The following is a 9,853-nucleotide window of genomic DNA, read 5'->3' as shown; positions in this document are numbered from 1 at the left end:
CCAACATGGACATTGTGTATGCCTTTTCCTTGCACGTGAGTCTACTTCGAGGAAATCCATGGAGAAGACTGTTTCTTGGAAGAGACCATCTAAAAGTTGGTTCAAATTTAAAACGGATGGTGCTACCAGAGACTGCTCGAGAAACTTTGGGATTGAATTGGTGCTACGTAATGATGAGGGGAGTTTAAACTGTTGTTTTCCCAGAAGACTGGATGGGGATGCCAACCTCGCGAAAGTATTGGCGATACGGGAGGTGATGACCATGCAGCTTTTCTTATGGGCAAACTTATTGAACCTCATCATTGAAAGCGATTCTAGTAACGCCGTCACTTGGATGAACAAATCGAAGGCTGCTCCATGGAAACCTCGACATTTGATATTTCAAATCATTGTACTCAAAGGCAAAGTAGCAGGCTGGCAGATTCAATATACTCCGAGGATAGGTAATAGATAGCAGATAACCTCGCCAAACTGGGAGTTGATAGATTAAGTGACTTGTTACATATCTTTTCTCAATAGCTTGTCCTTCTTGCTTCTGATTCTCTCGGGAGTCTCTGTCAATTTTGGAAACTCATATGGATATGGTGGATTTCACTCTCTCCTAATCTCATCGAGCATGCGGAGAAGTAAGAACTGTGAACAGGCCTGCAGGTTGTGGTTGTCTTTCTTATTTTTTCTATTGTGGAGTGATCTTGCGAATTGCTTTCCTGTTTGATTACTGTCACATAGACTTGTCAAAATGGACTTGACTCGTTAAGTTGATTCATTTTTTATTAAAAAATTTAGGTCTATATTTAAATTGGGGTTAAATGGGTCAGTTTATTAAATCAGTGGGTTGAGGCGGCCTTGCCTTGCGAATTTGAAAAAATTAATAATTTTAATTAATTTAATAATTTAGTTACTAATAATAGTACTTATTTTATATATTTCAATTTTTTTAATATTTACTTGTTAAATTAATAATTTTAATTTAGATTAAAACTTATTATTATTTTTTCTTTTATGACAATGAATATTATATAATAAATTGATAATGATTCAGACTTGAGACATCATTACTGTCTAAATAAGATTTAAATATTTTGCTTGAGAATGAGGATTGAGAAGGATATAAATGAGTCTTAAAGTTTATATTATTTGATTATATACTTATATTTATGGGATGGTAGTTTGTATTAAAGATTTATAATTTATTTATGTAATCTATTTATTTATTTGTATTTTGTGTAATTTATTTGTTTGTAACATGTTTTTATTATTCAATTTATAAATTAAAACATAAAACAATTTTATTGATAGAAAATTTATTAAGTAAAATTATAAAAATAATTTTTTTAAAAAAATAAATTGATCTAACCCGACCCATGGCTAATAAGGACTGGGTTAGGTTGAGGTTTTGATGGTTCATGTAGATAATGAACTGACCCGGCCCAACTCATATTTTCTTAACTCATAAAAACTTGGGCCGGGCCGGGCCTCTACAGTGTCACACTTGTCAAGTTCCCAAAGTTGTATAGATTTTGAGGTAGTTGGCAGATTTTGTGAATCCTGATGCCTTTCGCAGGTTCTGCTGATGGCTGTTTTTTCTAAGCCACGTTAAAGTCAGTTAACTCGGCTGCTCCCTTTTGTAAATGTAAGGATTTTTCCTTCCTTCGAAATGAATCCGACTTAACCTTTATAAAAGAAAAAAGAAGATATGATGATACATACCAAGAGCTGAAGCAGCACTAAAGCCTCTACCCAACAAGCCCAACTCCTTGTCTTCTTCATTTGCTTTGCATAGAGCAACCCATTAGTCCCACCATTAACATGAACACCACCTTGAGCCACATTGTTTTCAATATCATTGACAGCCATGTCAAGGAAAAGATGGTACAGCTCCATCAAAGTCCTCTGTGTTGCCTTCAAAGCCTAGTGCCTTTTTCTGAATTCTCCAACGCCAATTCTGCCTTCCCTTTGGAAACTTTCTCTTGCTCACCACCTTCCAAAATCATCTTCTCTATCATTTCCTCTCACTCGGTTCCTGTCCAGTCACTTTGTGATACCTCCTTTTCAGTCCCTCTCTGTGGTCTTTCACAATCTATTCCCTCAAACCATTAGTCACCGAGACCCTTGTTCGATCAACATGACTCCCTTCTTTGCAGACATTACGATTTTCTATAGTAAATTGATCAACTGATTCCGATCTGGTTTTGATATTTTCCTTGCTTTTCGAAGAATGGTAACTATATCTGAGTTTATTCTATCACTAACACCCCTAAGAACTTTTGCACTGTCAGTGGTCTTTGCCTCTTCTTTTTAAGTCTTGAGATTAAGTAGAAGATTGGTAATCTCTTCCATATCATTCTTGATCAATGTAACATAAAGAATTTGGAGAGGTTTTGCTCATCTCTAGGATGCAATTGGCCCATTTCCTGGTCAGCCTCGGCTTCAATGTCTTTCATGGCCTGTTTCATGAGTTCTACGTAGCTAAGGAAAGACTTCGTCATGAGATCATTCATAGTTGAAATACTTAAAATGCCCCACCTATAAAACAAAAAGATTCTCTTTTAAGCAATAGAACAGATTTGATACAAATTAAAAGAACACAATCAAATGGGTAAACAAACAAAATTGAGTAAAGAGGAGCAAGAAACAAATTAATTATCAAGCAATGGTAAGCCACATATATGTAACAGTTAAATCAACAAGGGAATACTGATTGAGTTATTTGGTGCTGCTTGTACTTAATTGCATTACTGTTGTCTATCCAACAAATAATCTAAAAAAAATATCATCCCACATATGTTCTAAAGTTACTGTTCACTGTCACTGATGATAAAAGAATTCAATGACCTGTTGGTTACTGATATAATCGCCTAAGAAAGAAAAATATCACTATATATGAAGTATGAACCTTAATCTGTCACCTTGAAGTAGCACCTCGACATTTAAGAAACAAGATCAAAAAACTCGAAAGAAAAATGACAAATGCTTGAATTGATTTTGCACAAACAAGAGAGTCTCTGCAACTAGTTATGGTTCTCAGGTTTCATTTTAATAGCAAAGATTCTCAGTTTTGAAGAGTCATGATGGCTTCCGTTACTGCAATATCTTGTTTCAAATTATAAATCTGAAGGTTTCCATATTCTAATAGGCTAAAAGCCCATTTATCCGCGAATTCCTGCAGGAAAACGTTGTCGTTCTTCAATTGTTCACTTACACTTGCAAACGGTATCGTTTGATCGAAGGGTTCCCCACTTCCCAGTCCCACGCTGCCCATTCGAAGTGAAGGGGACAGAGAAGACGAAGGATGGAGGAGAAGAGCAGGGTCCTGATAATAGGAGCAACGGGAAGATTAGGTTGCCATTTAGCCAAATTTAGTCTCCAACATGGTCACCCCACTTTTATTCTTATCAGAGACTCCTCTTTAACTGATCCAAACAAAGTTCAAAAACTCAACTTTCTTCTAACTGCTGGTGCTATTCCCCTCAAGGTCACTCCTTTTTTAGTTTTCTTCTACTTCTTTATGATTTATTGATACCCAAAGGACTAATTATTTTTTTTCGATTTGGATTGAAGGGTTCACTTGAAGATGAGAAGAGTCTCGTGGAAGCAGTGAAGCGAATGGATGTAGTTATCTGTTCAATCCCATCAAAACAGGCTCTTGACCAGAAACTACTCATCCAGGTTATTAAAGAATCTGGGTGCATTAAGGTTAGTATCCCTTCATTCATGCTGGCTTTGAGGGATTTCTTTCTCTTTTTTCTTGGTTAGTTATTGTTGATGGGTCATGGATGTTGTCTAAATTCTAGGTACATTTCACTTTGTAGGATAGGCAAAATTGAACCAGCCAAGGGATTTTTGTGTCTATACTACCTAGTTGTTTATTAGATTGGAGAGGTTTTATAATGCCATTGTATTTTGTGAATATTCTGGATCGACTAACAGAAAATAAATATCAATCCTTTTGTTAACCTTTTTGGATAACACAGACTCCGTACTCTTAATTGAACTTAATAATTGCAATGGTAACAGAAGTTCATTCCATCCGAATTCGGTGTAGATCCTGACAAAATTCAGATATCTGACCTGGACCATCAATTCTATTCTCGAAAAGCTGAGGTTAGGCGCCTTGTAGAAGCTGAAGGCATTCCTTATACTTACATTTGCTGCAACCTTTTGATGAGTTATTTACTTCCATGGCTAGCTCAACCTGGCTTAAAGGTTCCCCCAAAGGACAAGGTCACTATTTTTGGAGATGGAAATGCTAAAGGTTTGATGATGATCTGCTAGGAGTAATAAGTTAATTATTCCTATGGAAATTAGGAGACCTGTAAAGCAATGTGCTTTTGCTGTGGTTTTCTTGCAGCTGTCTTCGTGAAGGATATTGATGTTGCTGCTTTCACCATCAGTGCCATAGACGATCCCAGAACACTTAATAAGACTTTGTATCTGAGACCCCCTGGAAATGTATACTCCATGAATGAGCTGGTAGCTATTTGGGAGAATAAAATTGCTAAGAAACTTGAGAAGATTTATGTGCCCGAAGAGGAGCTTCTTAAAAAAATCAAAGGTATATCTAATGTATCATTATGTAGCAAGTTTATAATATACTTATTAGCAAGTTGAAAAAAGTGAGGCTTTTAGAAAAAGCATTGAAAATTTTTTAGCTTCTATTGCTTGTTGTAAGCAAAACAGGAGAATTACATGATTAATTGATTAGGAAGAAGTAGCTCTGGGTTATTATTTAGTACGTACTCTAAGCAGCATCTAGGTTACAGAGGAGCAACTAAAGATTCCTTCTATATTCCATGAATAACTCAGTTCTTTTCTTTTTTGAGATAATGAATAACTAAGTTCTTAAAAGTAATACAGTCCGTGAAAACTGGAGAGTAGGAGAAATCATCCTACATTGAATATCTTCGGTGTATCACTAGCCAACCTAAGAGCCTAACCACAGAATAATGCAACTATAGCTGCTTGACATGCTCGTAATTACATTCTGTTTGGCATTAGGTCACATTGTGATTCTGGATTAGAGGTGATAGATTAATTGATGCATGAAAGGCTCTAACTTAAGCAGAAATACAATAAATTAAGACTACCAAAAGTGGGGCTCTTGCATAGTAGTGCACATCATGCATTCACTTGCTTGTATGTTAAAGCTTTACTTGATTTACTTGGATTATTTCCAGACCAACAGGCATGGGAGTTGGTGCCTTTCCAAACAATTTATTCTTGTTTCTTTTTTGTTTTAAAATGTACTAAAATTAGGTAGCTTGTGGCATTTGCAGAGACTCCTTACCCAGACAACATGGAGATGATATTCATATATTCTGCCTTTGTAAAGGGAGATCATACGTACTTCAATATCGAGGCTGCTGGAGTTGATGGTACACAACTGTACCCACACTTGAAATACACTACAGTCAGCGAGCATTTAGACACTCTACTGTGAGAATTATGACTTGTACGCCACACTTTTTATATGGTGAATAGATTCAGAAGGGTTGGAGCTTTTGATTTCTAGAGAAGAAGAAAGGCAATGTCAAGGAATTTCTGGCAAATTTTTCGGTACTATTATGTAACAAAACCTGTCATCAATTTGGTTGAGATTATCGAAGATGTTTAAACTGTCCTTTTGAGTTCTGATCAAAAGGGACTAGAGCTGGAAAAACTCTTGGGAGTTTTCTTTATCTTGAACCTTCTTCAATGCCCCTACTGTCTAGTCATATACTTCCATGCGTTCACTATTACCTAACAATTCTAGTTCAGTTTATAGGTGGGCAACATTTAAGTGCACGCCTAACCCACTCTTGCGAAATCCTATGTCTGCGGAGCCTTTGAACGAATGAATTCATAGTAGACAAGAGTAGAAATGGTATTGTGAAAGAAAGGAAGATAAATGATTTCAAATGAGAATTTTTTTCTCTTATTATTGGAAATGACAAAATAGGCATAAAGTGATGATAATTAATTTTTTTCCTCTTTTATTCATAAATTTAAAAAATATTAGTTATAGATTTGTAAAATTATCTTTATATATATATATATATATATATATATACATAAATATAAAAAGGGTTCATCGAATATTTTATTTGGTATGTATTTCAAATTAATTTATATATATGATTGAGTGTATCGATATTGTTTTCATAAATCATTGATCTTCAAGGATTTTATTTTAGAAAAAATTGTGAACATTTAAATATCTAATTTTACTTTATTTCACAATTGACACGAAATTCACGGTTCTCTTTTCTTCTAACATCGTGACATTGAGTATTAAATTAAAATACCATTTATATTAATTATAATACTAGTGAGGATATCAGTCTAAAACCCCCATAAGAAAAGGAATGAATCTAGACAGATTACCGTATCATAAACAAACTCAAATTGAATCAAAACAAGGAAGGATTTTGTAGCTCTAAGACTAAACTCCTCATTGGTCCAAATTTGCAACAGCGTCTTCTGTCCACTATTCCCTTGTGAATGCAAATTAAGACCCATCAAAGCCTAAAACAAGATGAATCAAGACGCATTTTGGGGATTGTAGCAAAATCATGGAAGGCATTTGAGTAATTGCGCACCTAGCAAGCGCTTCTAGTTCCAGCCTTCTCAGTTTACAGTACAGATGGATATATATCTACTCGTCCGTTGAGACAAGAGCATACCCGTAACGTCTCTTTCACATTTCTCTCTTTCTCTCAATCACGACGTTGCCGGATTATACCTTTCCGATGGCGGAGAAAAGCAAGATTCTGGTGATCGGAGGTACGGGGTACATCGGTAAGTTCATAGTGGAAGCGAGTGCAAAAGCCGGTCACCCTACGTTTGTTCTGGTTAGGGAAGCCACCCTCTCGAACCCTGCCAAATCCAACACCGTCGACACTTTCAAAACCTTAGGAGTCAATTTCCTTCACGTGCGTAACTGTTCGTTTCTTTTTTCCCGCCAATCTTTCATGTCGGTTCGTTAGGATGAAAAGAAGTTTTCTTTGTTATGCATGTAGGGAGATTTGTACGATCATGAGAGCTTGGTAAAGGCGATAAAGCAGGTGGACGTGGTGATATCAACAGTTGGTCACGCCCAGCTAGTTGATCAAGACAAGATCATCGCTGCCATTAAAGAAGCTGGCAATGTTAAGGTAAAAGTTTGCTATAATTTCATTGATTCTCATATATACGTTCTTTGATTTTTCTTTATTTTTTTGGTATTTTGCAGAGATTTTTTCCTTCGGAATTTGGGAATGACGTGGACCGTGTGCATGCGGTGGAGCCGGCGAAAACAGCCTTTGCTACAAAGGCTAAAATCCGACGAGCCGTCGAAGCTCAAGGAATACCCTACACCTACGTGTCGTCGAATTTTTTCGCCGGATATTTCCTTCCCACTTTGTCACAACCTGCAGCCACCGCACCCCCAAGAGATAAAGTCATCATTTTAGGGGATGGAAATGCCAAAGGTGAGCTTCTATTTTTCGTTTAATTTTTATGCTTATTAAGTTGTTGATGGTGGAACCGAAATTGGAGATTAGATGCTAATTAGGGCACATGGTTGATCAAACTATTTGACAGAAAAATCAGCTCCTTTATTTCATTGTTTGGGCTTGGCTGTGAAACCAGGGTTAACAATCAGAGAAATGTTATGGCAAAGATTGTGATAAAACCCATAATTTACGTGTTCTTTCTGTTTTTTTTTTTTTGGGATAAATGGGCAGTATATTTATCCAAGAAGCAGGGCAAATAACCAGCCAAAAAAAACTGTACAACAACTATACAGCATAATTGTCTTAAATATTATTTACAAGGTATCAAAAGGAATTCTCTAATTAAGACAAAGAAGGGCATGTCTTGCTTTGATCTGTTGGGAGCAATTATGCAACTTGAAGCTGACAGATTCCACTATACAGTTAAAGCCTTCATCAGCATCATGAGCCTACTTCCAAATTTCCTATTATTCCTTTCGATCCAGAGAAAGTAGATATTAGTTTTCCTGGCAATTTTTGAGGATGATCACAGGAAGAGATTTCCCTTTCAACTGTTTAGCACAATGGAATTCAACAGATCTAGGAATATCAGAACAAACCAGCACTTTACTCCAAACCTGGTTAGAAAAAAGATAAGAAAAGAACGAGTGATCTCTGTCTTCTGCAGCTTGTTTACCGAAATAAAACATGTCATCTGTAATAGGAAGATTCCAAGATGAAAGCCTGTGCAGGGTAGGCAGTTTTTCTAGGATAGCCATCCAACTAATTATACCATGCTTGGGAAGGTAATTGGGAACCAGAGAAGCCTGTACCAGTCTACTTTAGGTTGGTGATGCCGAATGGTATTGCAAGTCTCAGAAGCATTATATTTGCCAGAATTAGAGACCAACCATGTAGGCTCCAAAGTCTGTTTTACTCCATTGAGAATGAAGTCCATAAGGGAATTTGCTATAGACCCAAGCTTGAGCAATTTCCTCCAAGCCTAGCTATTGCTTGTAGATGGTTGCACTTGCCAGAAATCTTTTGCACTCAAAATCATAAGCCTTTACCCAAGCTACCCATACGGATCCTGCTTGAGAAAGGAGCATCCATATTGGCTAGAGAATAGGATGTGTTCCACATAGATGTCCTTTAGCCCCAAACCACCTTCTGTTTTAGGATGACAGATAAAATCCCAACGAACTCTGGATCCCCTAGCATCACTCTCTTTAGCCTTTCCAGAAAAAGGCAGAGCAAAGTTAGGTGACTCTTTTGATAACCTTTTTGGGAAGGAGGAAAATACTACACCAAAAGTTTTGTAAGGTAAACAAAATTGATTGGATCAATTGCAGCCTGCCAACAAATGATTGGTGTCTAGAGCGCCAGCATACTTTACATCTTCATGTTTTGATTTGCAGCTGTTTTCAACAAGGAAGATGATATAGGCACATATACTATCAAAGCTGTGGATGATCCCAGAACCCTGAACAAAATCCTCTACATTAGACCCCCTCTCAACACGTATTCATTCAATGATCTTGTCTCCTTGTGGGAAAAGAAGATTGGCAGAACCCTTGAGAGGAGCTATGTTTCAGAAGAACAACTGCTGAAAAACATTCAAGGTCAGTGAGAAATTCGTTTTGTAAAATTTGGACAAAACCCATCCAAGGAATTCGTTTTGAGATTTGTTGAAATTGGCTAATTAAGCATTGGATAATTTCCCTTTCTTGCAGAAGCTGCCGTTCCACTGAATGTGATATTGTCAATCAGACACTCTGTTTTTGTCAAAGGAGATCACACCAACTTTGAAATTGAACCTTCATTTGGAGTTGAGGCTTCGGAGCTGTACCCGGATGTCAAGTATACTACCGTTGAAGAGTATCTTGATCAGTTTGTCTGATCCTCCTGCATCGACGTACATCGTCTGAATAAATAAGTAGATACTGTTCTCTCTGCTTGTGCTATTCTGGCAGACTTTGTAAGTTGCTAGCCAAGTTAGGATGTGTATTAGTGAGTGCTGGACTTCCAGTTTGCTAAGAATTAAACTTAGGAAAATAATCAACTGCTTGTGAAGGAATTATCTGTTGCCTTCGCATCTACCTTCACTCTTTCTCTGCAATTGCTTTAGTTTTAAGCTGCTCCTTTTTCCTATTAAGAGGCAAGACTCCAGCAGCGGGAACATGTTTAAACTTGACGAACAAGCAAGCAAAAAAAGCCGCCATGTGTAGGTATAGAGTAAAAACAATGGAGAAAGCAAAAAGGATTAGAAAATGATAAGTTTTAAAATTGAATGTGAAAGAAGAAAGGAAAGATTGAAGAAAACAGAAATTAAATAAGTTGAGCTGCAGGGTGCAGGGCAAAACTGAATTCACGTATAAAATATAACAGGCCGATGGGTTCTA

The 9,853-nt window shown here is 36.8% G+C and overlaps 2 protein-coding genes and 1 pseudogene across 2 annotated transcripts; 2 read left to right on the top strand and 1 right to left on the bottom strand.

The window, feature by feature from the left end:
- LOC108660613 lies at nt 1,669-2,501 on the bottom strand (annotated as a pseudogene).
- On the top strand, nt 3,186-5,685 carry LOC18607760 (probable pinoresinol-lariciresinol reductase 3). Its single transcript, XM_018114612.1, has 5 exons — nt 3,186-3,475; nt 3,562-3,696; nt 4,018-4,255; nt 4,352-4,555; nt 5,277-5,685. Exons 1-5 carry the CDS (start codon nt 3,293-3,295, stop codon nt 5,438-5,440), a joined length of 924 nt encoding a protein of 307 aa, XP_017970101.1. The 5' UTR covers nt 3,186-3,292; the 3' UTR covers nt 5,441-5,685.
- On the top strand, nt 6,502-9,570 carry LOC18607759 (isoflavone reductase homolog). The gene is made up of 5 exons (XM_007042093.2): nt 6,502-6,911; nt 6,999-7,133; nt 7,211-7,448; nt 8,870-9,073; nt 9,185-9,570. The coding sequence occupies exons 1-5, from the start codon at nt 6,729-6,731 to the stop codon at nt 9,349-9,351; spliced, it is 927 nt and encodes a 308-aa protein (XP_007042155.1). The 5' UTR covers nt 6,502-6,728; the 3' UTR covers nt 9,352-9,570.

The sequence above is a fragment of the Theobroma cacao genome, chromosome 2, assembly GCF_000208745.1.
Source record: "Theobroma cacao cultivar B97-61/B2 chromosome 2, Criollo_cocoa_genome_V2, whole genome shotgun sequence".
Taxonomy (NCBI): domain Eukaryota; kingdom Viridiplantae; phylum Streptophyta; class Magnoliopsida; order Malvales; family Malvaceae; genus Theobroma; species Theobroma cacao.
This window is presented reverse-complemented; position numbering and strand designations above follow the sequence as displayed.